At 37.3% G+C, this 27,747-nt stretch overlaps 1 protein-coding gene across 3 annotated transcripts; it reads left to right on the top strand.

Moving 5' to 3' along the window:
- Positions 1–598: 598 nt before the first annotated feature.
- On the top strand, positions 599–27,445 carry LOC121380040. Of its 3 annotated transcripts, XM_041508788.1 has the most exons (9): positions 617–664; positions 2,161–2,415; positions 18,709–19,084; positions 20,003–21,199; positions 22,351–22,453; positions 23,173–23,230; positions 24,339–24,452; positions 25,890–25,978; positions 26,850–27,445. In XM_041508788.1, exons 3-9 carry the CDS (start codon positions 18,748–18,750, stop codon positions 26,968–26,970), a joined length of 2,019 nt encoding a protein of 672 aa, XP_041364722.1. In that variant the 5' UTR covers positions 617–664; positions 2,161–2,415; positions 18,709–18,747; the 3' UTR covers positions 26,971–27,445. The 3 variants fall into 3 exon arrangements, with proteins under 3 accessions (XP_041364706.1, XP_041364722.1, XP_041364715.1); XM_041508772.1 differs by lacking the exon at positions 2,161–2,415 and having other exon boundaries at positions 599–664; XM_041508781.1 differs by lacking the exons at positions 617–664; positions 2,161–2,415 and adding an exon at positions 13,555–13,739.
- Positions 27,446–27,747: the final 302 nt, after the last annotated feature.

The following is a 27,747-nucleotide window of genomic DNA, read 5'->3' as shown; positions in this document are numbered from 1 at the left end:
ATGACTATATTAAAATGACTCATGTATATCATGAATGTGGTATATGATATGTCTGTGAGAAACTGACTGGTATGTCATGGACTGGTATTTCATACCGCGTCTGTGAAAATTTAACCAGTATATATGTCTGTGAGAAAATCACTGGTATATCATGGATGTGGTATATGATATGTCTATAAGAAAATGATTGGTATATATATATATATATATATAAACCTGATACATAACGGACTGTAGTATATGATATTGCATCTGTGAGAAAATGACTGGTATATCGTGGATTGTAGTATACCATATTATTGTGTCTGAAAAAATAAAGGTAACAGTTCTTTAGAAAATGCATACATAACGGTATGTTTGCACTGGAAAATGGCAGTTGTAGGGATGGGGGGAGGGGGTCAGCAGGGTTTCACTCACACCCCAAATCATTTATACCTATAACAATATTAAAAACATAATAAAATTTACTATATAGTTCCAACTTAATTAACAGTGGTGTGAACCCATGGAAAAGTCTTTTATTACACCTCGGTCGATTCCGTAAATATATCCGTAATTGGCCGAATGAACAACAGCGTTATTAGTGACGTGCATTTCCGGTTGTTTTGCTGTTTGTGTTCGTGGAAAGGTATTCGTCAGTTTAAAAGTTGACCTAGGATGTCAAGTAAGTGTTTTAAAGGTTTACATTTGCATTATGTAATGTTTTAATGTTTATGCAGTGAACTAAATAGCTCACGCTCATGACCAAATCGGTGATTTTTGTTTCTGTGTCACTGAGAGGATGACCCCATCACACTGTCACCGTGACTGTCGACTCGCACCGCTCTCAATCCCATAGTCATGGCCCATCCCCCCATTTCCACATGCACCGGGTTTCGTTTCCACTATGTCCACAGCCTTTGTCTTTGCGATAAATTTAGCATAGACACCACTTATTGACTGTTGGACTTTTATCCACAGATACTTGTGGCTATGTTTTAAACCAGAACACTCGTCAATCTGTACCAAGCTAGGTGTGCTCCAAGGTGTTTTGGTCCCCTGTCATTTTGTTACCATAGCTCTGCAGAGAATATATTTTTGGTAAAATATCCACCTGTTATCCCTCTACTTTAAACATTAGGCTTATACTATGGTTAGATTTAGGGTTAAAGTGACGCCACACAATAAATTCAAGTCTAGGGTGAGGTTCCCTTAGTTGTTTCTGTACATATCAATACACTGGTGATAATATTACTAACAAGTGGGTAATAACATTTTTTTATTTTGGAACTGCCCAAATTAAGCATAATCATGATAGTGCCTCGTAACCTGTGTATAGGTGAACATAAATTATAGGCCTGGACCCCGTTTTATGAAGCGATCTTAGCACTAAGATCACCATTAGTACATACGGTAGCTTATGCATTTACGGTGATCTTAGCACTAAGATTGTTTTGTAAAACGGGGCCCTGGTAATCTATAGATTAAGACACATTTATGAAATTCACATTATAATCCCTTCACAAATACTTGTATAGTCCGTCCCACTTGGAACACCTTTTTTCATGCTATAAAATTTATGACAACTTATTTATTTCTGAGCCGATTGTTTTCTAAATTGGACACAAAAAGAAGTGTTTTTTTTATATTTTAAAAACACTTTTACTTTTCTTCTTGTAAACGTCAGACCAAACTGAAATTATTTACAAAACCCCCACATTTTTATAGAATGATGAGACAGACTATAATACTGTTCTCGTTCTACTGATACATCTCTGTGTAATTCATGTTAAACAACACAATTGATAAAAATTTAGGTTGTGATGTTTTTGTTTTAAAAAATGTGGAGAATGGCATACTATCCTTGACTTTCTTGATGTGGTAACCTGAATGACCGCTCTACATTTATTTCAATCCCTGTTTGTTACAAACAATCATGGCAATAAATTATAAAATTAAGTCGTATTGGTAATTTTTTCTGGGTAAATATAGATGGAATTTATGTGAATGCAAGGATGTCTGAAAAGGTTGCATGAGTTAAGTGAGTGAGTATAAAGGATTGTTTTTAAGTTTTGACATCGAATTTCTGTGTGTACAGGTAACATTTTGTTTTTAAAAATTTGATTAGTGAAAGTTAGTGATCAGTTGAAAATTGAGTAGCAATTACTTTTAACATTTTAGAATTGTGTAGCAATGCGATACTGAACAAAATATTCCCTGGTCTACAAAGAAGATATGCAAAATGCACAAAAGACTGAGTCTGCACAGAACATGTCCAGACAAGCTGGTCTGGATCTGCCAACCAGCTGTGTGGCAATCTGGAGGTTAAATGTTTAATTCACCATGGTCCTGTGTGTGAGTTAGTTCTCAATGATTCTTACATCTGAGCCATTGATGAAGTGTACGTGTGCTGCATTAGTTGAACTGGAGATAAAGGTATGGGGAGACTTTCACATTCAATGATTCATATATATATATATATATATATATAGGGTGTCTGTTTAAACAGAAAATACCTTTGTTTGCTATTTGTACATGGAACATAAATTAACTGAAGTGATCAGAATTTGGTGTTCCATTATAAGGATTATAAATAATCCATTTGTTTTAATATAATGCATACAGTGTTATTGAAATGATGTTTTTATTGACTTTGATATTCTGTTATCAAGATTATAGCTAATGATTTTTTTTATTCAAACACAGTTTATTGAAAGAGTGTTTTGTAAAATAGGGTCTGTATGATGCTATTGACTGTAAGAAAGTCATGGGCAGGTCTTGGGGGAATTGTCAAACTGTTTATGTTGCTATGAAAGGAAAGGAATGTTTGTTTAATGGCACCACAGCACATTTTAAACTATACATAAATATTAATATGGCTGTTTGGTGTCTTAACATGGTACTGTTGACATTTAGTTTATAGATCACAGAGTGAACTTGCTGTCACCACACTGGCTACTCTTATCAATGAAGCAACAAATTATCTTATGCACATAGACATGGTTCTTAACCATATGTCTGATATGTCATATTAACCGTAATTAAAATGTATTGACTGTGTTGTTAAATAAAAGATTCCTACCTTCCTTCCTTCCCATAGACAGGACAGTACATACCACAGATGTTTGCATGACAAGAATCCCTGGAGACTAGTCTGATCATGTGGTCAAGCATTTTGTATATTCGTAGGCTTCCTAGAACTGACCACAACATGACCCATAGTGAGATTTGGTGGGTGGGCCCCCCTCCCCCTTAAAGTACTGTAAGTGCCCTAATAAAACCCCAGTGTGAATTTGTGATCAGTTTATGAACAAGCAACAAAATGATAGTAAATATTATAGAAATGTATTTCTAGTAGGTATTTCTTGAGTAGAAAGGTGTATTGGATACCTTCTGTATATTAATTTACTTAAACTGGTATTCAAATTGACAATACTTAAAATATCTGTCACAGCAATATTATATCCTCAGAGGAAGGGGGACCCAGAACTGTCACTCTGACAAGTACGTACCCACACCCACTTCTATAGATCTTTGTATCACTATGGTAGGTATTCTCTCCCTTCCATGTAATGGAGTAAACACAGAAAGAACAAATGTAAAATACATACATGTATATGTTGGACTACTGTCTAGTTAAACGAGTGGACATAACCAGTTAAGATTGTCAGGCCTCGATAATATTTCTTGTTCCTTATATATACCTGTATATGCATGTGTCATTGTGTACTATACTTATATATATAGTACTTAGCATTGATCAACTGTTGTTCCACCAACATATGCTACAGTATGGTATGCTATACATGTAGTTAGGTAGTGCCGGTACGCACCGTATTACATATGTTAGCTATGATCTTTAATTGTAGGTAAGCTACTTACAGGTATTATTTGTACTTTTAATAAATGGATTAAGATGTGAGCCATATGTTCACAATGCGGTGCCACTGAGCCATGTAACTTGATACACGTATTTACAGGTAGCCTCCGTGGTAGTGTTAAAATTGGGAGTCTAATTGCAATTTATTTCACCCAGTTCACACCTGTGCATTGCACATTGTATGTAGCACACTGTCACTAATCTTTCTATTTGTTGAACACAAAAAAATATGACAAATACTTGTTAAGGTAGCTCAGAGTTTAAGCTTTATTATAAAATAGCAGAGCCCATATTTTTGAAGCAATATTAGTGAAAGAAAGAAAGAAATGTGGGCCCTGGACATGGCCTAGTGGTAAAGCATATATTTTGCTCTATGTGGTTAGTTTAGGATCGATCCCCATCGGTGGGCCAATTGTGCTATTTCTCATTTCAGCCAGTGCATCACGACTGGTATGTGCTACCCTGTGTGGAATGGTGCATATAAGAGATTCCTTGCTACTAATGGAAAAATATAGTGGGTTTCTTCTCTAAGACTATACATTTGTCTATGTCAAAATTATCAAATTTTGACATCCAATAGCCGATGATTAATAAATCAATGGGCTCTACAGGGAACATAATTGCAGGTGTTTAAGCATTGTAAATGTATGTAGTAACAACCATAGTCTTTTTTTTAATATAAAACAAAGGCTGTCCATTTAAATATTTTCCAAAAATCTTAACCAGCATTCCCAGTTTTCGTTGAATTCTTTATGTAAACAATTCTTGTAATACATATGTATGTTTGAATCCAGTTTTATTGAGTGTGGTGTTCTGTAATTTTGTTTTGTATATATAATACTTTACATTTATAATTAACCAATTTACGAAATTGTTTTCCTTATTTATATCACCAAATAAAATCATAGTTTTGTCAAACTGGAATTCTTCACCTGTTTGTTGCAACCATTGTTCTATAAGATTCCAAAGTTCCACGACTTTGGGCAAGTATAAAACAAGTGATCTGATGTTTCTGGCTGGCGATGACAGAAATTACAGTTTACAGAGATTTGAATCAACATATTTTATTTTATATAAGAAAGTATTCGTTGCTGTAATTCTATGTAGGATTTGGTATTGGAACCATAACAGTGTTGGGTCTTTTAAAATCTTAAATGGCATGTTATAATACTTCGCCCACTCTGAAGGGGAAAAAGCAAATCCTTCAGCAGAGTATTTAATCTGCGAAGTAGGAAGTATATTCGTGTCGTTGAGTAGTTTATAGATTTCTTTACTTCCAGATTTATTTTTCAAAAAGGGTTTTATTTTAACTGATAAAATGGGATGCTTTGAAACACCAACTGTTTGGATGTTAAAAGTAGTTTTCTTGCGTATAAAACTTGTATAGCCTTTAATAAAGAAGCAAATTCTAGAAAATTTTATTTTACGTTATACTTTAAGCTGAATGTGTCATAATCTATAAACTGTCCTTGGTTATTAAGTAAGTCTTGTATAAATAAAATCCCTTTTTTGATGTAATTTCTATATACTGCTGGCTTTTTACCTATAACAATATTGTTATTATACCAAATGTTTGAACATAGAATGTCTTCTGTATTGACAAATGTTTGTTTGTGTTGCAGTAAAATCCAGTTATTTAGTAGATACATCTTTCCAAAGTAAGTTTTTTATTTGTCTTGTCTTTAACTAAATAAAGTGATCCCCAAGAATTATTAAATCTTTCATTGTTAAACCAGTCAAAGAATAGAAGAGAGTTGCCTATTTTAAATTTGATATAAAAAGTCTTCTAATCCAGGTCAGTTTTAATGCTATTGCAAAATTTGTAATATCTACCATTTTGATACCTCCATATTTATAATCTTGCACTAAAACTGCTCTTTTAATTCTAGCTGGTTTGTTTTGCCATATAAAATTGAAAAACAGTATTTATTTGTTTTAATAACTTCTCTGGGGGGGGGGGGGGGGGGGGGGGGGGGTTGGGTAGTGAAATTAATAAATGAGTGATTTTGGGGATTACTAGTGTTTTCACTACAGTTTTTCAAAAACTTTATTGTCATTGGGAATTGATCTGGCCTGGTATTTGTAAAATGTTTAGTCTAGACTCCAGACTAATAAGTCTAAGACTTTAACGTCATGGCAACGTCATACAAATTGAATGTGTGTGATGTCATTTGGAGATTGAATCTGGACTCTAAACGTTTTATAAGCAGGAGCCCTGATTCAAGACAATTAACCTGTTATGGCTGCATATATACACACATGTGAATGTGACGTGTACTATTCCGTGCATCAGATATGTCAGTTGTTCAGTGACTGTGTCCAGCAGCACATTACACTGATCTGTGACTTGTAGAGGTTCATGATTTTAGTTTGTAATCTGACACTAGACATTAATTGCCACCTTTATATCTGTGGAGGGTGTGTTTTGACGAAACATGGCACTTGAGACACAGTTGGCACACAGTGAATTGAGTTGTGTATGTATTTAACCTGATAATTATTTATTCATGTGTATTAAGAAAACAGATTTTAAGATAGAATCCAGAGCAGAGGCTGATCTGGGGGTGGGGGCAAGGGACCAATTCCCCCTAAATATATTCAAGTGTCTTTGTTTCTATGGCTTTTAAAACAAATTTTTAATTGATGTGCCCTGTTCATGAGTTGGTCCATGTTGCCTTTTGCCCTTAGTCCTCCAGTAATTTCATGGATCTGCTCTTGCAGGGGCCCTGTTGGGTTACATGTTTTTTGGATTGCAAATTAAGCAGTTCTCGGTGATTGAGATTTTGGACTTGCCCATATTTACTAATCTGTATTAACTGTAAGACATGTTTTAAAATGATAAAAAGATGTTCTAAGATATACATGTAAAATCTGTATTAACTGTAAGACATGTTTTAAAATGATAAAAAGATGTTTTAAGATATATTTTAGAATGCAAAATGACAATTAAGTATCTGGCATGCTTTTGCAGAACTCACACTCAAAAGTGTTTTGTTTTAAGCAATTATCATTTATGTAGAGTATTTTCTTTCAAATTATTTTTGAATGGCTAATTTAGGCAACATTTTTATTAGCCAACTACTGAATGTTGTAGTGACTGTATAATACATGTAGTTAGCAATTGGCTAATTTATCTATGGGCCTTCTTTTCGTTACCCGCATGTACAAATAATGCCTATATGTTAAAGGGACACACCCTAGTTACGACTATTTGTTAACCATTACGGCATTGTTTTTCGCTATTAAACCCCATTTTTCACAAATAAAATTGCACTTTACTTACATTTTATTATTTAGAATACACATTTCCATTCACCTGAAGTGCTTTTTGGTAATCGTGATGTTTGTAAAACCACGAAATGCATTTTTTGCATTTTTTCACAAGACGTACTGTCGAGAAAAAACCATTAAGCAAGCGAGGTCCAATCTATTTATAGAGGGAATCTTCCTGTGTAAATGTCACAGATGTTGGTATACCACGTGACCGTTATCATTTTGGTTCGGTTTGTTTTCTCGTGCACGGTTCGCGCAATCAACATCCGATTTGTTGTTGTTCATTTGTGAGATTTTTCTTCACAGTTCGTGAACATTTTCAGTAACAATAAAGTTCAGACAAGTAAGTGTCTCAATACAAAATGTTACAAACCCTTAAAACCAATAATTTTGCTAAGTCTTATGATATCTGGAGAGGGGATACAACCAGGACAGAACAGTTGGAACATGTCCAGAAGAGGTGAAAAGAACGCACCCGAAGTCTGTGCGCACTCTGTGAAATTTGTCGTGACGTAGGCATTGTTGTGCTTCGAGCGACATCTACCGGTGACATCAGAATACTAACTTTCAAAATTATTTCAAGCAATTGGGACATGGGGATTCCCATGGTATTTATCGATATAAAACCTGCCTTTTTACTCTATTTGATAAAAACGTGATCTAAGTGTGTTACAGGTTTGTAGATTAACCAAATTATAATTTATTTTCGCAGGATGGAACTAGGGTGTGCGGCTTTAACCTAGCTAGCTCTTTAAATTACAGCACGTCATGTTTTATGTGTTTAAAGTAAACAAATATGACCTGTGATATCTAAAGAGTCATTTTGTGGTTTATATACAAGTACATATATAGATAGGGCCACGGATATTACAGTAAAAGAAAGCTGGGCATTTCAAGCATTTACTACATGGAGAGTAAACACCCACATGTCATATATCAACATTGTGTTTGACAGTTAATGACTGTACTACAGCTGATAACACCTGTCATTGTAGTACAATACAGGACAGTGGAACACAAGTCTGTGACACTCATTGGGTTTGGCACACCCAGTCTAGATTGAAACTCCAAGAAATTGACCACCATACATTTTTTCATAGATTTGTTTCCGACGTCGTCATTTAAGGGGAGCGGTCACTCTCGCTTCCCATCACTCCCCTGAGACTAGTTCAAGAAGAGTGATTTTTAGCTCACCTTAGCATGTGAATTTATATGGCATCAATACAGTAGTATCTTAAATGGCTCCCACCCATTTAATCTAAATTGGTGAAGCAATTAATCACTCCCCGTATGTTTTTTTACGTGGAGATCTGCTGTGAACAATTTTCCAATAAATTAAAGTACAGATCCATTCAGTAATCAGTCTGGATTAAAACAATTATCTCCAGTCAACAGCACCAGTACATGTTAATATCAACAATCCATTTTATTATTAGTCCACAACCAGTCCAACCGGAGGGGACTATAGGTTTCATCTCCGTCCTTCTGTGTCTGTTTGTCTGTCTATCTGTCTGTCCCACATACAGTTTTCCGGATGGTTTTTTGGAATGCCTTGAGATATTGAGATGAAATTGTTTGTATAGCTTTATCATGTACGTTTACAGATCAAGTTTGACTTTCATGGATATTTACCCATTTTTGATGGCATTATGGCCCTTGAACCTAAGAGATGTGAACAATTGTTTTCCAGACTTTTTTTCAGAAGATCTTGAGATATCGAGATGAAATTTTGTGTATAGCTTTATAATGTACTGTTACAGATCAAGTTTGACGTACATGGCAGTTACCCATTTTTGATGGAGTTATGGCCCTTGAACTTAGGAGATTTGAAAATTTGTTTTCTGGACTTTTTTTTCTCAGAAAACCCATGAGATATTGAGCTGAAATTTTGTGTATAGCTTTTTTATATACTGTTACAGATCAAGTTTGACTTTCATGGTGTTTTACCCACTTTTCACAAAGGTATGTTCCTTAAATTTAGGAGATAAGAAAAATGGTTGGGTTCGGTAGGGGACATATATTGCTCTAGCAGTACTCTCAAGATGCTTGCCCAATGGTAAAGTGCTCGCTTGATGCGCGGTCGGTTTGGGATCAATCCCTGTCAGTGGGCCCATTGGGCTATTTCTCGCTCCAGCCAGTGCACCACGACTGGTACAACAAAGGTCGTGGTATGTGCTATCCTGTCTATGGGATGGTGCATATAAAAGATCCCTTGCTGCTAATCAAAAAGAATAGCCCATGAAGTGGTGACAGCGGGTTTCCTCTCAATATCTGTGTGGTCCATAACCATATGTCTGACGCCATATAACCGTAAAATAAAAAATGTGTTGAGTGTGTCGTTAAATAAACAATTTCTTTTCCGTATAATGCTTGTTTTTTTATGCAATCAAATATCGTTTTCCCCAAATAACCCTGGCACCGGCCATGTCATATGATGTAATATGTGTGATTGAGAATAGAATTGGATTTATTTGTAAAATAAATTTCACAGCACATGAGGATCAGTATAAGTATTAATTTGAAATGAAAATAAATACTGAATAGAATTTGTACCATGTAAACAAGATGGTTTTATAAACTGAAGAACTAGTATCTAAGCCTTGTTCAAGTACATGTATATATATATATATATACATGCATTCAATAAAATGTTTTCCAGTGTTAGGAGATAGCTTTGAAAAAGGTATTGATAAATTGTCTGCTTTTAAATCGGCTGTGTTTGACAAGGGATTAGTTGTGTTATTTTAGGACCAGCTAGGTAACCTGTAGGTTACAGGTAAATCTTAACGAGGTTACAGGTAAATCTTAACGACAGCACACCTGTACATAAACACTAACCTCTGGGACTGCACCTGCATCAACCTTGGTGGTGTAGTGATTGAGCCCTCATTGAGCCTTCAGCTTGGTAGGTACTGGGTTCATATCTCGGTACTGGCTTCCAACTGTGAAGTGAGCTAGGTCTGACAGCTGTATACAGGGAGGTGTAACTGGCCTCAGTGGTTAAGCCATCGAACTTAAAACTGGCAGGTACTCACTGGGTTCGCATCACGGCACTGCATTACTCCCACCCAGAATGAGTTTAACGACACAGTGGGTAGGTGAAAGGTCACTACACAAAGTTTTCACTCACTAACAACTAACCACTAACCCACTGTTCCGAACAGATAGCTGAGGTGTACATGTGTCCAGGACAGCATGCTTGAACTTTAATTAGATATAAGAAGAAAATAAGTATAAATACAATAAAAATGGGGAGGTGAATGATTACTACACCCAACTTCTCTTCTTAATGCAGAGGGCTGAAAGACCTCAGTTATCTATACTCTTCAAAAAAAGTAGGGGAACCTGAAATATTAATGTTAATATCAACTATTAGACTGAACATATGTTTTGACCACAGACATATAGTAAAGAATGTTCAGGTCTGTTTATCAACACACCGAACACACTCCATAGTTTGCACATGCATCACGCAGTTTCCCCGTACACGTGCGTGGGGTCATTCTCGATTTTGACCATTTCCAGGAAGGTCGATTAATCATTGTGGAACATTATTTCTGTCAATCTTTTTCATTCTGTTGATCATACAGTTGTTATTGTTTTGTTTTTAGTCATTTTTATTGTTTGAATTTGCGATTTACTGATAAAAAACCCGTCAACTTTCAAATTTCACTTTTGACCCTAATCACTGGTGGTCATAAAACCTAATACTGAAGTACCGGTTGTAATGTTTGCCCAATTAATTCACTTTTATCATATAACCATTCCCCACAGCTTACAATTTTGGCAATTGTAAATTCTACTTTTTTTGTAGAGTATATATCGGGCTGTCTGACTGCGCTTAAAGGGTTTGAACTAATAATAGCTCACCAAATGTGAATTAAAGTTGAATTTGGAGAATATATTTCATTATTATTATGTCAAAAAGCTAATTTGAAAATCGTCTGTCTTTTATTAATGTACCAACGTTTTTGCTGTTTAGCTAAATAAAAGTTGAATTTGGTGACAGATTTTCTTAGCAGCTTAGCCAAAGTGGTAATATTTTATGGGATTCAACCTAAACCTTGCTCTTATCAGATGCAATCTGAGGCATGCATGTAAACCTGTATTTAATAAATATGCCGAGTACATGTATGTAAGAATATTAAATCAGTTAACAGATTTGGTTCCTTTTTAAAAATTTATTATTGAAAATAGTGTATTAGAAGATTGCAAAAACAATTGATGAGACTGATAATAAAAGTGATCAGTTGAAAATGGCAGTTAAGCTATAAACGATAACTAATTTTTAACTGCCTGCAGAAATATACAAGTTGTTATATTATCACTAAAGCTGCGTGCGTTTTGTATTAGCCAGTCATATAGTAGATACTGAAACGTGGCGGTATGACATTTAACAGTATAATGGTTGGGGTAGATTTTTAAGCATGTATATAATAAACATATAAAAAACACTATTGAAGACATAATATCCATTTGATTTGAAAAGGTTATGAGCATGTGGGTTTTAGCTGTTGAATGGTTGTGAGGAGAGTTTGACTGCGATGAATGGAGGGCTGTATTTCGAGTTTTGTGTTAAGGTTTGCAGACCTGATCAGTCGATTAACGAGAGCTATATAGCTTACAGGTAAAAATTAGTGTCGCTCGACTTGAGGCAGTGTTCCGTAATGACAGCCGGCGGGATGAAATATTACCAGTTATTGTCGCTCGTTCGTTCTTCCCTGAACGGATTGGCAAACATACCCATTTCCCAAGACCCTGGCACTTGAAGTTGATCCACAGCTATGTTCGTATATTCACATCACCATTGTACACTTTCTAATAAAGTCTCCAGTCATTTGTTCAAATGGGCTCAGCCTTTTGTGTGCAATTGCTCCATAAACACTGATTAGATGTCACACATGCTTTTCATCGTAGATTCTGTACAGTGTGGTGAATGCAGTGATTTATAAACATTTTCACCTTGTGTCCGTGGATTGTATTAAAGATAACTTAATGCATGGTAATGTTGTTCTTTTAATCCTGCGTCTTTGTGGACGAAATCCCACTTAATCCCCATGATGTAGTGCCAGTGTTCATTGCCACGAGTCGCTTCTAGTTGAGAAGAGTATATTTTGTAGCCGTCTACAAAGTACTGTACATACACACAGGTAGGCACTTTAATAATGCTGCTGATTTCCAATATTTATCATTTCCATATGATATGAATTGTAAATCTAGTCACGTGTAATACTAGTATAATAAACATATTGATAACTTATTGGGGTAAGGGCGGGATGTAGACTAGTGGCGGGGCCCACTGGGCTATTTGTCGTTCCATCAGTGCACCATGGCTGGTATATCTAAGGCCATGGTATGTGTGCATATAAAAGATCCCTTGCTACTAATGAAAAAAATGTAGCGGGTTTCATTTCTAAGACTATAATTTGAAATTACCAAATATTTGACATCCAATAGCTAATGATTAATAAATCAATGTGCTCTAGTGGTGTTGTTAAACAAAACAAACTTTAACTTTATATATATATTATACTGTCAAACCTGTGTTAGATCCATTATTGCTAACTGTAAAAACAAAGTGGGTCAGTTTGTACTGTTAACCAGTTGACTTGTAAAACAAGTCCGATACCTCCAGTATTAGCTGGTTAACAGAAGGGTGTGTGGGTAATTTTTGGCATGCTTCCATCAGAGAACTGTTCAAGCACGCCTGTCATGGGCACAATTTCTGACTTCGCCAGAGTTCTGTTCATGACGGGAGGAGCCTACTAAGTCTTGATACATTTTATATTAAGTTAACTACAAATTTGAAATTGCATTCTATGTTTTTAATCTAGACAAACTGCCTGTCAGACATCCACCCTACAGTGTACCTCACCTCATGCTCGTTTTACAAGCAGCCCCCTTAAGAAATTAAAGTATTATATGACTGTAATTGATTTCCATTGTTGTGTATGTATATTTAAGATGGTAAGTCTCTTGTTAATGTGTATGTTTTTAATCTAGATAAACTGCCTGTCAGACATCCACCCTACAGTGTACCTCACCTCATACTCGTTTTACAAGCAGCCCCCTTGAGAAATTAAAGTATTATATGACTGTAATTGATTTCCATTGTTATGTATGTATATTTAAGATGGTAAGTCTCTTATTAATATGTGTATGTGCTTTTTGTTGGCTCTGCTTTGATTACGAGTGAAGTGAATCAATCAGTGCGGCTAGCCCTCAACATGTCTGTACGTTCGTGTCACAACTCGTCAGGCAGAAAATCTCACATTGTTGTCAAAACATTTTTATATGCTTTTGGGGCAATGGGTTAGAGCCAGTTTCTATGCGATGTATCTGTGTAAATAATAAGGACCTCTATCCGTGCCACGCTTTGCTGGGGTTTATTTCTGCTTGACGGTCTTGCCGGTTCACCTGTGCAGTACGGTTGGATATATCCTTGTATACACCTGTGTGTTTTTTTCGGGGCTGTATCGTGTATCTGTGGTTGTGTTTATGTTACCTGGAGTAATTGCCTGTTTAGCTAGGTACCTACATGTAGGCTACAGTATACGCATGGATCTTGACTACAGAGTTGAACGTTTTGCTCGTCAAAATAATTCTGGTATGTACATGTAATCAATACAACCATTCCTGTAGCTGGTGGACTACAATTTGGTGTTACATACATATAGATTGATTTTGTAGTTTAGTTTGGTACACAATAAAGTTTATCTGATAGGGTAGTCCATATTAATAATTCCGACGTGTACATGTAATCAATACAACCATTCTTGTAGCTGGTATTTTACAATTTGGTGTTACATACATATATATTGATTTTGTAATTTAGTTTGGTACACAATAAGGTTTATCTGATAGGGTAGTCCATATATTATTTTATTCAAAGTAAATCCAATGGGTATGCAATGAATACTACAGGTATACCCTACATTTGACAAACTATGTGTACTGGATTGTAATTTGCTATTCAGTCTGTCATTCGAACCATTCCATGCTTTTATCCATTTCATTCATGTACTTTAATATACATACAGTGAAACCCCTCTAAAACAGACACCCTTGGGACCAAGACAAATGTCCAGTTTTAAGAGGGATCCAGTTTAGAGAGGTTACGTTCTGTCCTAGTTTTTAGAAAGGGACTCTGTAAAACGTCTGGTTTTGAAGGAATTCCGGTTTACAGAGGGTCCTGTCTTGAGGGAATTCCGGTTTACAGAGGGTCCTGTCTTGAGGGAATTCTGGTTTACAGAGGGTCCTGTCTTGAGGGAATTCCGGTTTACAAAGGGTCCTGTCTTGAGGGAATTCTGGTTTACAGAGGGTCCTGTCTTGAGGGAATTCCGGTTTACAGAGGGTCCTGTCTTGAGGGAATTCTGGTTTACAGAGAGTCCTGTCTTGAGGGAATTCTGGTTTACAGAGGGTCCTGTCTTGAGGGAATTCCAGTTTACAGAGAGTCCTGTCTTGAGGGAATTCCAGTTTACAGAGAGTCCTGTCTTGAGGGAATTCTGGTTTACAGAGAGTCCTGTCTTGAGGGAATTCCGGTTTACAGAGGGTCCTGTCTTGAGGGAATTCCGGTTTACAGAGGGTCCGGTCTTGAGGGAATTCTGGTTTACAGAGAGTCCTGTCTTGAGGGAATTCTGGTTTACAGAGGGTCCTGTCTTGAGGGAATTCCAGTTTACAGAGGGTCCGGTCTTGAGGGAATTCTGGTTTACAGAGGGTCCTGTCTTGACGGAATTCTGGTTTACAGAGGGTCCTGTCTTGAGGGAATTCTGGTTTACAGAGGGTCCGGTCTTGAGGGAATTCCAGTTTACAGAGGGTCCTGTCATGAGAGGTTTCACTGTACATGTATAAGGACTTTGGAAAATATTTGCACCAGTTCAACTCTGTTGAGATTGTGAAATATGCACATATTGCTTCCTGTACACAGGGTGTGAGCACTGTCAGTGTATTCTGATGGTACGCCACATTGTGGTGAAGTATAAGTATCTTAATGAAAGTTGAACAGATATATTTGGACAACGAAATGTCATGGAATCCTTTAGATTCCATCCAAAACTTATATTACAGTTTCTACGTGATAAGGACTTTTATTCTAAATTTTATTTTTATCTGTCTGTGATATTTGTATTTTTACACAGTTCTTTACACTGTGATTTTATTTAACAGTTGAATTTTTATATTGATGTTGATCATCACTAAGTTTTGCCTTTACCATAGTTTGACACCCAATAGCCGATATATGTTTTGTGCTAGAGTGTCGTTAAACATTCATTCATTCATTCCTGTACACAGGCTTTCTGTCAGAAAATATGTTGAGGGTACATGATAAAAACAAAACAGATTATAAGTCCCCCTACTAAATGGTTATATGGGTTTGAAATGTTTTGAAATTGGATACATTTCATGTACTTTGAAAAATATTTTACAGCATTTCTCTTCCCATATCATCTATCTATAAAGTATTAAAATGTATCCATTAATATTCAAGATTTTTGGGTACCATCCATACCCTCTGGCAGAAACCCTACTATAAGTATAATTATTAGTAGAATGCTTACCTAACAACTCACTTTGGTGGTATAGTGGTTCAGGCTGGTAGGTATTGGGTTCGCATCCCGGTACAGGCTCCCACCCATAGTGAGATTAGCGACTCAGTTGGTAGGTTTAAGACCTCTACACCGAATTCTCTCTCACTAACCACTAACCCTGAACTCTGTCCTAGACAGACAGTCCAGATAGCTGAGGTGTGTGCCCAGGACAGCGTGCTTGAACCTTAATTGGATATAAGCACGGAAATAACTACAGATGTCGAAATGAATTCATGAATGAATTACCTAACTTGGGATATGTTACTGTAGGATATTTTGGTCAGTTGTTAAGATGATGATCATTAACACTATGTTATGGTGGGTGGGTTTTTGGCAGGGTTCGTTTAGAAACCCATAGTTGGAAATGGAGATTATTTTCACAGCTAAATGTAACATTTTAATATATATTGTAATATAAGGCTATAATCGTCATGCCTATCAGTTACAGCCAACTAATTTTGGTAGCTTGAAAAGTTAAAAGATTGAAATTATCGAGGTTTGACAAAATGCCTGTGGTGCACAATATTTGATGCAACCTGTCATTTTGTTTGCTTCCACCATCACCTGTGTAGATACATGGTAGATTTAATAAATGGGTGATAAAATACAAAATGAGAAACCAGGGCTTAACATGCTAAGCGAAGGCTCACCCTGGATCAAAAATACCTGTAGCCTAAAAATTACCCAAATGGGATTTTCATTAGCCAAAATGAAAATGTTTTAGCGAAAATTGTTTTGAACAGTACTGTATAGAGAATTTATTAATGAATATAAAAATACATCTTTTTCAGCTAATTATGTACAAACTGGAATTAATCTGAACGACAAAACCGTATTCCCTGATCAAAATCAAAAACAGCAATGGGGGTAGGATCAAAATGAGAAATCAGGGCTTAACATACTAAGTCTTTAGTAAAATATGGCTAGCTGTTACTTTTGTTTAAATAGCATGTCAACAGAAATATGTCCAACTAAGAAAAAGTGTGGCCTGCTGGAAATAAGAAGAATGGGTGAAAGGAGGGTTTGGAATAATGTGTGAAAATCAGGACCTCGGAGATGACATTGTATTTAATTAAAATCTAACACCGTCATTAGCTAAATAAAAGATAAGATAATCGTACACACATCTGTCGCTTGAAAATTGATCTGCAAATTTCAATTTCACCTGTTAGGCATGAGAAATGGACTTTTCACTTTCTACAAGCTGTAATTTCACGCCCAGGGCACATATTTTCGAAGCAAAATTTCAATTTCACCTGCTAGGCATGAAAAATGGACTGTTTTCACTTTCTACAAGCTGTAATTTCACGCCCAGGGCACATATTTTCGAAGCAATCTTAGCGTACATAATCGTAAAAGCATTGTAAGCTGTGATGTCAGTATGGAGTGTGCTGTAGTGACGTCACAACCTACGATGGTTTTACGATTTCGTAGGCTAAGATTGCTTCGAAAATCCCTAGTCTGGAATCTTAACTGGTGTCGATGTTAGGATAGGTTATTTTGTAAACAACAACTTTTGATGTGGCTCAGTCTTTTTGATGTTCCTGCGTTCATTGTGTGGTGTTAATCCACCCGCACATGTATATGTACAAAACATCAAACACAAACCATGATATAACACAATAAAAAGTTTGTCTTTTTTCCACATTGATGACTACAGGCCTTTTTAAAAACCACCTTAATGACACCTGTCATGACATTGGAATTCTCCACACTCCATTCACTGTAAGAAAGGAACACTTTGATCTTTTGAAATTTCGACATTTTCAACATGTACCTTCGTTTTGTTACCCCATTCTCTGCCTGAAGTGCGAGGGCTGCGCTTTTAGTCTTTGGCTCGCTGTCTACTTGATGGAAAGTGCCTTAGTGCGGAAAAAGATCATTCCGACAAGCACTGCAGCATTATATGTGGGATTAACGTATCACGCCAAGCTTGAATGCACGCCTATCCGGTAAATGTCACTCCAGTATGTCTTATGTCAGTGATTTCCCAGTGCAGACAATCGCAAGAGGGCTGTGGAGGACACGGGCTCCAGGCCTGTGTATGAGACTCGACACAGCTTTTGAAAATACTAATCCCACCGGGATTAACGTTTTATGCACACGTGGCCGAGTCTGTATGCTATTTTTCAGTTTTGTATTGGCATGTAATCGTAAAATAACGGGTGTTGTCGTGTGGCCCCTTAAGATGGTACAGCTTTTAGTACGTGTCTCCGAGACGCTATTGTCTGGCCAAGACAAAGCATAGAATGCATGTGGGCTTTGACAAATGCTAAAACGAATTGGGTAGATTAAATTGAGATTTTTATATCCACTCCAAAAGTATGCTGAAGTGAGCAGTTTTATTACCAAGGTACATATAAGTATTTGATATGATCATAGTTGTAGAGTACGTGTTTAGTTCTCCGACAGACTTTGCAGCGGTGAATGAGACAGATTTAATCATCGTTCATGGTTCTTGGTTCTGCAGGTGTTTTGCTATCTAGAGTATAATCTATCTGGTCATTTATGTGTAACTTACATGTATTGCTTCAATGCTTCGTTATGACAAAGGTGTATTCATTTATGACTTCATGTGATTAGATTTTGCGTTCAGTAAAATTAAACATGTTTGATCGGAGAAATTTCAGTCGCATGCAACAAACATTTTCATCAACAGCTCAGGCTTTGTCTGGAAAGCTTTAGGATAGCGGCAAATTGATCACCTTGCAATATTTTTTTTAAATACATTTTATTTCAAACTTTGTGTGATGGCTTGCCGAGTACTATTTCAGGAGAGTGATCTTCAGCTCACCTTGATTTTACTCATTCAAAGGCTGAAAGTAAGTGTGCACATTGCAATCTCTTGCAATTTTCGTCTAATGCAACTACAATATTACATTGCTGCATAGATCTGTGATGACCTTTAGGAATTAATGTGTCTGCATGGGCAAAAATTTAATATTTAATATTATACTCTTCATGACCATTATTCTTTCTGTTCTTCAGTGAGTGTGAGGTCCGTGTTGTGTCAGATCTGTTGTCTTCATGACTAACAATACGTGTGTCTCTGCCATGAAGTGTTTGCCAAAGAGTCGGATCCGGTGTACGATGGGGCGAATCGTTGTGGGCAACAAGGAGTTCCAGTCTGCGTCGGAGGCCCTGCTGGCATACCTGCACCAGTTTGACGAGAAGAAGCGCACAAGGAAGCAGCAGGACGCGTATGAGCTGCTACTGTCGAAACAAGGCGTGCGGCGGCCACCCGGTCTCCCGCGGACCGGAGAGCTGGAAGCCGAGATTGAACACAGGCTGCAGAGAATCAAACTGCAGAGAGCGAAGCAGGCTGCTGATCGAAGACAGCATGGGTCGGCACTCCGCCAGGAAGGTAAGATGTTGACAAAGTCTCTGATGACAGTTTCTGAAGTATGTATCTTTTCTGGTTAGGCACGACGTAACCCAGTGGTAAAGCGTTCGCTTGATGCGCAGTCTGTCTGAGATCGATCCTCTTCGGTGGGCCCATTGGGCTATTTCTTGCTTCTTAACCATATGTCCAACGCCATATAACCGTAAAAATGTGTTGAGTGTGTTGTTAAATAAAACATTTCCTTCTTTCCTTCCTTTTCTGGGTAGCATTGAGGTACAGAATTGAAATAATCTGAAAAACAAGAGAGAATAAAATACCATTTGAAGGCTTAAAGAGACTCCAGATTTTGCTGCCATTGTAAGATGGTTACGACTTATAAAAATCTTTTAACAAATTAAATTGCAAACTAAATATACTTTTTTGTTTAGAATATCAGTGTCTGTTTATTCAGTGTTGTTTTGGTTGTCCTAATATTTTGTAAGGAGCCCAAAATGGATTTGTTTTTCCAACTATTTTCTACAAGGATATGAAAAAATATATATTAGGAAATAAAGTGAAATTTGATCTGGTACAAACACTAAGATGATCAGAAACACATTTAATATACAGCTACCGATATTTTATACAAACATTTTTATATAATGTAGCAACTGTGGTCATTATAAACATTTCTGTTAGTCAGTAACATCTTAGCAGTGGCAGTGCACTCAGGACAGTCCATTTGAAATAAATGTTTAAGTTCTGAGTTGGCTACCATCCAGTTTGTTTCTGGACATCCATGGTTTCACCTTTAAATTAATATTTTAAAGACTTTTATATATCTTTTTGTTATACTACAACTAGAACAGTTATTCCTATTGTATTAAAGTATAATATGTATAATATTATAATGACATTTAGTCATGTATAAATCAAATATTTGTTGATTTGTTTTTCCAGTTGAAGATGCCTTGTCCAGGTCGGCTTCGTTGCTCCAGCACATCAACGACGATGACGAGAGCATCAGCATGAAGTGTGTGAGTGACATCGGCAGCCTCACGACGGATGTTCTTCTGTCTGTCGATCCATACAGCGAGTCAAAGCGACAGATAGCTGGAGACAAGGATAGGAGGAATGGCCACGTGTACTGCTACCGCACTCCGCGACCTCGGGCGAGAACCATCGACAGCAGCGTTCCTCTACAGTCACAGGTCACAAGACCGTCGGGTCGGGAGAGAAGGTTTTCCATCGAAAGTCTAGCTCCCGTGGTTTTGAAATCACAAAGACAATACGCAAAAGAGAGATTTTCTCTGGCGGCTGCTGACCGCAACAGGAGCCGATCGGCTCCACCGTTACCATCGCATGTTCAGCAGTCTCGCCACCACCTTGCAGCGCTGCAACGACACCCCAGCTGGGTGGATGATTTAGATTCCTCCGTCTCCACGGTAACACCAGGTTGGGTGAAGAGTCTCGAGGCCGACACTCTGAACGAGTCGGATTGGAATAAAAACAATAAAGATGCAAAACAAAATGGAATCCCCAAATGGGTGGAGGCGGCCGAGAATCTGGATATATCCGGCTACTCAGACCTGCTGGTGGATATAAACCGGAAGAAGAAGAAAGTTTTGTTTTCCAAGACGACGACGCGTGACAGTAATAACACGACAGGGTTTACAGATAACTCTCTGCCGGGTTTGAACTTCTCCGATCTGAACACAAGCGAGGTGAGCGGTCTCGGCAGAAAGGGAAACAGCGTGTCCGAGGAAATTCGTGCTTATTCTCAACGGGTGCTGGCTCTCGAAGAGGAGAGAAACAACATTCTTAACGGGAAGGAAAATGTTTTACACAAGTTGAACGGTCGCACGGACGAATCTCTGCCAGCAAAGCAGAGACTTGGAGACAATCCGTACCTCGACGCAATGTATCTCGAACTGTCGCAGTCCTCTCAGCTGCAGACCAGTCTTGATAAATATCTCGAAGAACTGGACAGGAAGGTGTCGGCTTCTCCTGAAAAGTTTAGTTCCGAGGTGGGGAACAGACCCAGGAGAAATAGGCAGCGGTGTTCGAGCATGGAGACCTGCTCATCCGCGACGGGCCGAGCGGAAATCAAGTCTGATATTACTGGTGCTAGTCCTATTAACAAACACAGCCACCTGAGTAAGTACCAGACAGCATTTAGTAAACTGTATACATATAATGACAGGTGGGTAGATATTGTTAGCGGAAATCAAGTTTAATATTACTGGTGCTACAGTCCTTATTAACAAACACAGCCACCTGAGTAAGTACCAGACAGCACTTAGTACATGTAATATTGTTAGTGGAAGTCAAGTTTAATATTCCTTATTAACAAACACAGCGACCTAAGTAAGGACTAGCAGTCAGTCACTTTATTTGACACTGCTGTAATCAGCTATTTATTAAACAGAGGTGGGCATTACATTAATTTTTCTTTGTCTTTTAACATTTAGCTGTCCACCTCCACATCCCAGTCCTTGTCTCTCCAAATGCAATAATTGCTTGTCTCTGTACCACACATTTGTCATTTCCCATTGTGGCGACTGTTCAGTGGCTACTAAACTCCCATACTACCAGCAGTCAGGTTGCTTACCAACTTATATTAACTTATATTAAATATCATATGAGTTGTGGCCCTTGAATTTTGGAGAAACAAAAATTTGTTTTCCAGACTTTTTTTTTTTTACCCCCAAAGCCTTCAGATATTGAGCTTAGATTTTGTGTATAGCTTGATGATGTACTGTATTAGATCAAGTTTAACTTTCATGGTGATTTACTGAGTTATGGACCTTGAATTTAGGAGATACAAACATTTGTTTGTCAATCTTTTTTCCCCACAAAGATATTGAGCTGACATGTTGTGTTTAGCTTTATCATGTACTGTTATAGATCAAGTTTGACTATTGTGGCGAGTTACCTATTTTTCATAGAGTTATGGCCCTTGAACTTTGGAGATAGGAAAATTTGTCGGGCCTAGTAGTAGACGTATTGGTTTAGCAGTACACTCAGAATGTTTGTTGCAATTATTAATGGAATAATTTAGGTGCTTTTGTTTGATTAATGGATGGATGTACAATACAAGGTTCTGCGTGAAAACATTTTTAAAATACCAGTCGGGGCCCAATGAGCAACCACCATGAGCTGAGACCACACTGATAACATGTACTTTCTGTTTCTGTGCAAGAAAACAACAGTATGGCACATTGCTATTTATTTAAATGAAAGGTTCTGAACAAGTTGATACAGTATACAGGTTTGTTACTTTTATTAATTTTGTGTCTGTTTATCAGGTGTCACAGGTGTGTCTGACGATCTGCCGTTCATTCCAACCCCTGCCAAACCAACTAGTCGATTGAATCCTGAGTCTGGTGATGGGCTGGATAGAGCAAATCTGTACGTATTCCAATATCTTCAATCAAGTTTCCTTGCGCAGTGTATAATAGTCTTTTTTAAGAAATGTAATTAATGAAAGTACAAATATTTTATTCTCATTTGCTATTCTAGATGCATGTTAGGAAAATGTTTATTATACACAAGAAATGTGTGAAGTGTGTGTGCGTGTGTGTTCATTCTAACATAGAGCAACACGTAATTATAGCATATGATAATCTTATTTATTTCATTTAATCTAATAAAAATGTATTATACATACCGTATGTGCAGTGTGTGTGTGTGTGTGTGGTGTGTGGGAGGTGGGTGGGTGGGGGCAGGATCTAGCTCAGTTGGTAGAGCGCTCATTTGACATACTTGAGTATTTGAACTAAATCGGTGGACCCATTCTCTAATTGGCTTTTCTCCCTATCCCAACCAGTGCTCCATGACTAGTAGATCAAAGGCCATGGTATGTGCTGTGCTGTATATGTAAATGTGCATATATAAGAGCCATTGCTGCTAGTGGAAAACATTTAGCAGGTTTCCTCTCTAAGACTATATGTGAGAATTACTAAATGTTTGGCATACAGTAACCGATGATTAATAAATCAATGTGCTCTGACCTATAAACAGCTCGAAATTAAAATGTACAGTGTTTCTTGTGAAAGAATGTTAAAAAGTAATCAATTAATTTTGTATTTGTATTTGACATCGTTTTATTTTGTTTTGCTTAATTCTAGAACAACAGGAGTCTTACCTCAACACAAGGAACACCAGGAACACCAACTACAGCAAAAGGTAGGTTTAAACAAATGTTTACGTAATTTTATTGACTACAGCAAAAGGTAGGTTTAAACAAATGTTTACGTAATTTTGTTGACTACAGCAAAAGGTAGGTTTAAACAAATGTTTACGTAATTTTATTGACTACAGCAAAAGGTAGGTTTAAACAAATGTTTACGTAATTTTGTTGACTACAGCAAAAGGTAGGTTTAAACAAATGTTTACGTAATTTTGTTGACTACAGCAAAAGGTAGGTTTAAACAAATGTTTACGTAATTTTATTAACCAAAATTGGTGTCAGTTAAGATGGTATCATTGTTAATTTATAAGTGTTGCTACATGCATTAATCGCATAATATAATATATAGTTTTTAGTTTTGTTTTAGTTTTTATTTTAAATTGTAAAATGTTAAGTGTGTTTAAGTATGTAAGCTCGTAGGTATAAGGTTCGTTGATCAAAAGCTCTGTTGATATGAACATTTGTTGGAATTGGTTGGGAACAGGTATTGCTTTACCAGTACTCTCAGAATGCTTGTTTTAAGTTGGCAAAATAATGTCATGGAAAAATAAATGTTTCTGCAATTTTACAAGCTTAATAGATAATTTGGCAAACAAATTTGATCCGCCAGAGCTATAAACCTATATGAGAATACTACATGGCCTGTCATTGTGTTTGCCTTGTCTCCATACATTTGTAACGGCCTAACAGTTTAATATACCGGTATTATTAGTCTCTACTGATCCGACCAGGGGCCCTGAAATATTGACCTGAAATTTGGTGTACGTAGTTTTATCGTGTACTGTTACAGATCAAGTTTGACTTTCATGGCAATTTACATATTTTTCAGAGTTATGGACTTTGGAGATATGAAAATTTGTTTTGCAGACTAATTTTTTGCAATGCCTGAAGATATTGAGATGGAATTTTGTATGTACATGTAGCTTTATCGTGTACTGTTACAGATCAAGTTTTACTTTCATGGTCATTTACCCATTTTCACAGTTATGGCCCTTGAATTTAGGAGATATGAAAATATTGCTTTAGCATTACTCTCATAATGCTTGTTATTATATCTATGATGAAAGGCTTATTCAGATTTCTGTGTTTGTTTGATAAATTCAGTCGCCAACACTGACGGGTTCGCAGCAGCCTGGTAGCATGGAGGCACTGAAAAACATGCTTTTTAAACTTCAAGCAGAAGAGACCTCCACACAAGGGAAGGAACTCAGTTTAGTGGTAGGTGTTTTTTCTCAGATGAACATGTTTGAGGTAAATCTGTATCAACTCTGATTAATGCTGGATCCTTATTTAATTTGTAATTTGGCATATTTGGTCAGAAATTCTTCAGGCCTAAGTAAATTTCAGTCCATTTTTCAATTGGCTATTTGGCATTAGTTATGAAATATATTTGTTGAATTTGGTAAATACATGTAACAGCTTAAACCCATTTTTAAGTATCAGTTCAGATACCCATTAAAACTGGACTTTTTACTCTCGTGGGTGTCTGGCTTCATTGTAGTAGGTTTGTTTTTATACAAACTTTAATATTTCTACCTGCTATGTAATAGTTGGGCATGTAATATTTTATTTTGCATTTCTTAAATATAATGTTACAGGCTAACTACATGAATTTGCATATACATGTACATGGTATATGCAAACTGATGGTTTTCAGGAAAACAAGTTTTAGTGATTAAACATTTCAAAACAATCCAAAAAAGAAAGCAGTTTCTAGCTTTGCACCACTCTCACTACATGACTGTATGCTCTAATTAATTTGCACCACTCTCACTACATGACTGTATGCTCTAATTAATTTGCACCACTCTCACTACATGACTGTATGCTCTAATTAATTTGCACCACTCTCACTACATGACTGTATGCTCTAATTAATTTGCACCACTCTCACTACATGACTGTATGCTCTAATTAATTTGCACCACTCTCACTACATGACTGTATGCTCTAATTAATTTGCACCATCCCACCCCATCCCAAAACATACATTAAATAAAAAAAAAATAAAAAAAGAGAGATAATGGACCACTCTTCTTTTTTTTTTCCCCACTGAGAGAGGATATATAAACAGTTCTGGTTGTCGGACTTTGATGTAATCTCTACTTGAACTTATACCGGCGTCGTGGTTAGGCCATCGGTCTACAGGCTGGTAGGTACTGGGTTCGGATCCCAGTCGAGGCATGGGATTTTTAATCCAGATACCAACTCCAAACCGTGAGTGAATGCTCCGCAAGGCTCAATGGGTAGGTGTAAACCACTTACACCAACCAGTGATCCATAACTGGTTCAACAAGGGCATGGTTTGTGCTATCCTGCCTGTGGGAAGTGCAAATAAAAGATCCCTTGCTGCTAATCGGAAAGAGTAGCCCATGTAGTGGCAACAACGGGTTTCCTCTCAAAATCTTTGTGGTCCTTAACCATATGTCTGACACCATATAACCGTAAATAAAATGTGTTGAATGCATTGTTAAATAAAACATTTCTTTCTTTCTTTCCATAAGCCTTATGTTTTATTTTCCTCAGCACAAACGTGGTCCTGCCTAACCCGTGGATCTCACTGCCAGCACTAAAAGATTATAACTTCGTGTTTGAGTCTAGCATTATATACCGGTACCTGTATTCTCTGGCTCAATGTTGTTTTATTTTCCTCAGCACAAACCGGGTCCTGTCTCTCCCATCTCACTGCCAGCGCTAAAAGATTATAACTTCGTATCTGAGCCCGGAGGTCAGAGCCTGGAGCGGTGAGTAGTGTGTGCTTGTCTGTCACAGGGTCTGAATCTGGGGGTGAGGGGGAGGGGGGATCAAACATGAACCCAACGGTCCTTCTGTTTACAGTTTTGTTTAGCTATATTAATAGCCAACTACTGCACTTTAAAAAAAAAAATGTTTAGCCTCAGTAGGGGAGTGGGGTTCATCCTAACTCACTGAATCCCCCTCATACATACCAATACACCCTTATATACCCCTGTGACAAGCAGGCAAACTAAAACATACAGTATTAAACTAATTTTCTATACTTATCCTTCTCTGATTGGGGTTTTTCATGTTCCAACCAGTGCTTCATGAGTGTTATAACAAAGACTGTGGTATGTGTTGTCCTGCCTGTGGTGAAAGTGCACATAATTTAAAATTGCTACTATGGAAACATGTAGCAGGCTTTCAAGGAGACTATATGTCAGAATTACTAAATGTTTGACATCTAATAGATGATTAATAAGATAAATATGCTCTAGTGGTGTCGTTATAAAAAACAAACACGGCTCTATATTTATGTACATGTTTTCAAATACCTATAAGACAGAAATATTCTAAACAATGTTTCACCCTTGCACAGAAATCGTGCAATGAGTTGTAGTATTGATCATCTTTGTTGGAGTCATGTATTTGTTTTCAAATTCCATCCAGTGCCCCATGACTGGTACATCAAAGACCGTGGTATGTACTGTCCTGTCTGTAGGAAAAAATATATAAAAGATCCTTTTCCACTTTTTGGTAGGAATAATCAAGTTTAAAATGTGCTGAGGTGTTGTCAAAAAAACTTGTATTTATTTATTTTTACTGCACACCCACCAGTGTATAAAGTAATAACGTTGGTATGTTTCCTTGTTGCAGGGCGCTAGTGCACCTGAATCGACTGAAGACACTGGTACACAGTGGAGCCCCATCTGCCGATGACCTGTTGTCTGTGTCGTCAGTCAGCGCATCCACGACATCACTGCTCAACAAGCCGTAACCACCACACACACCACACATCACTGTCTGCCGATGACCTGTTGTCTGTGTCCTCGTCCACGATGTCACTACTCAACAAGCTGTGACCACCACACACACCACAGATCACCGTCCGTTGATGACCTGTTGTCTGTGACGTCAGTCAGTCCATGACGTCACTGCTCAACAAGCCGTGACCAGCACACACACCACACATCACTGTCTGTTGATGACCTGTTGTCTGTCAGTGCATCCACGACGTAACTGGTCAACAAGCCGTGACCACCACACACACCACACATCACCGTCCGTCGATGACCTGTTGTCTGTGTCCTTGGTCCCTTTGTTTTTTGGAAGCATCAAAATAAAGATATGTTAAAGTGACAGACCCTAGTTTTTAAACACTAAGACATATTTTTCACTATTAGAGCCGTTTATGATCACGGAAATCAAACATTACTTAGATTTTATTGTTTATATTATCCACTTCTGTACAACCGAAGTGTTTCTGGTCATCCTGGTGTTTCTAATAGCACAAAATGCATTTTTTATATTTTAAAAATGCACGTCTGTCGGAGTAATAACAGTTATGGAGTCGAGTTTTAGTCGTATTTTAGAGGGTATTTCACCGTTTCAATGTCTGAGCCCCTCTTGTTTCACTCTGTTGTAACATTATCCAAATGTCTTACAGGTTTGTAGATCAATCAAACTTGGTGTCCATTTTTACGGGTTGAAACTAGGGTCTGCGACTTTAAGGCACCAAATAGCCAGAGTAAAATATGTGCTGAGGTGTCGCCAA

Source organism: Gigantopelta aegis, chromosome 2 (assembly GCF_016097555.1).
Source record: "Gigantopelta aegis isolate Gae_Host chromosome 2, Gae_host_genome, whole genome shotgun sequence".
Taxonomy (NCBI): Eukaryota; Metazoa; Mollusca; class Gastropoda; order Neomphalida; family Peltospiridae; genus Gigantopelta; species Gigantopelta aegis.
Note: the sequence above shows the minus strand (reverse complement) of the source record. Positions and strands in the feature narration are given on the sequence as shown.

Coding starts and splice junctions, on each gene's coding strand:
- LOC121380040 (XM_041508772.1), top strand. CDS start 18,748: ATGACTAACAATACGTGTGTCTCTGCCATGAAGTGTTTGCCAAAGAGT. Junction 23,231..24,338: donor AACACCAACTACAGCAAAAG/GTAGGTTTAAAC, acceptor TGATAAATTCAG/TCGCCAACACTGACGGGTTC. Junction 24,453..25,889: donor GGAAGGAACTCAGTTTAGTG/GTAGGTGTTTTT, acceptor TATTTTCCTCAG/CACAAACCGGGTCCTGTCTC.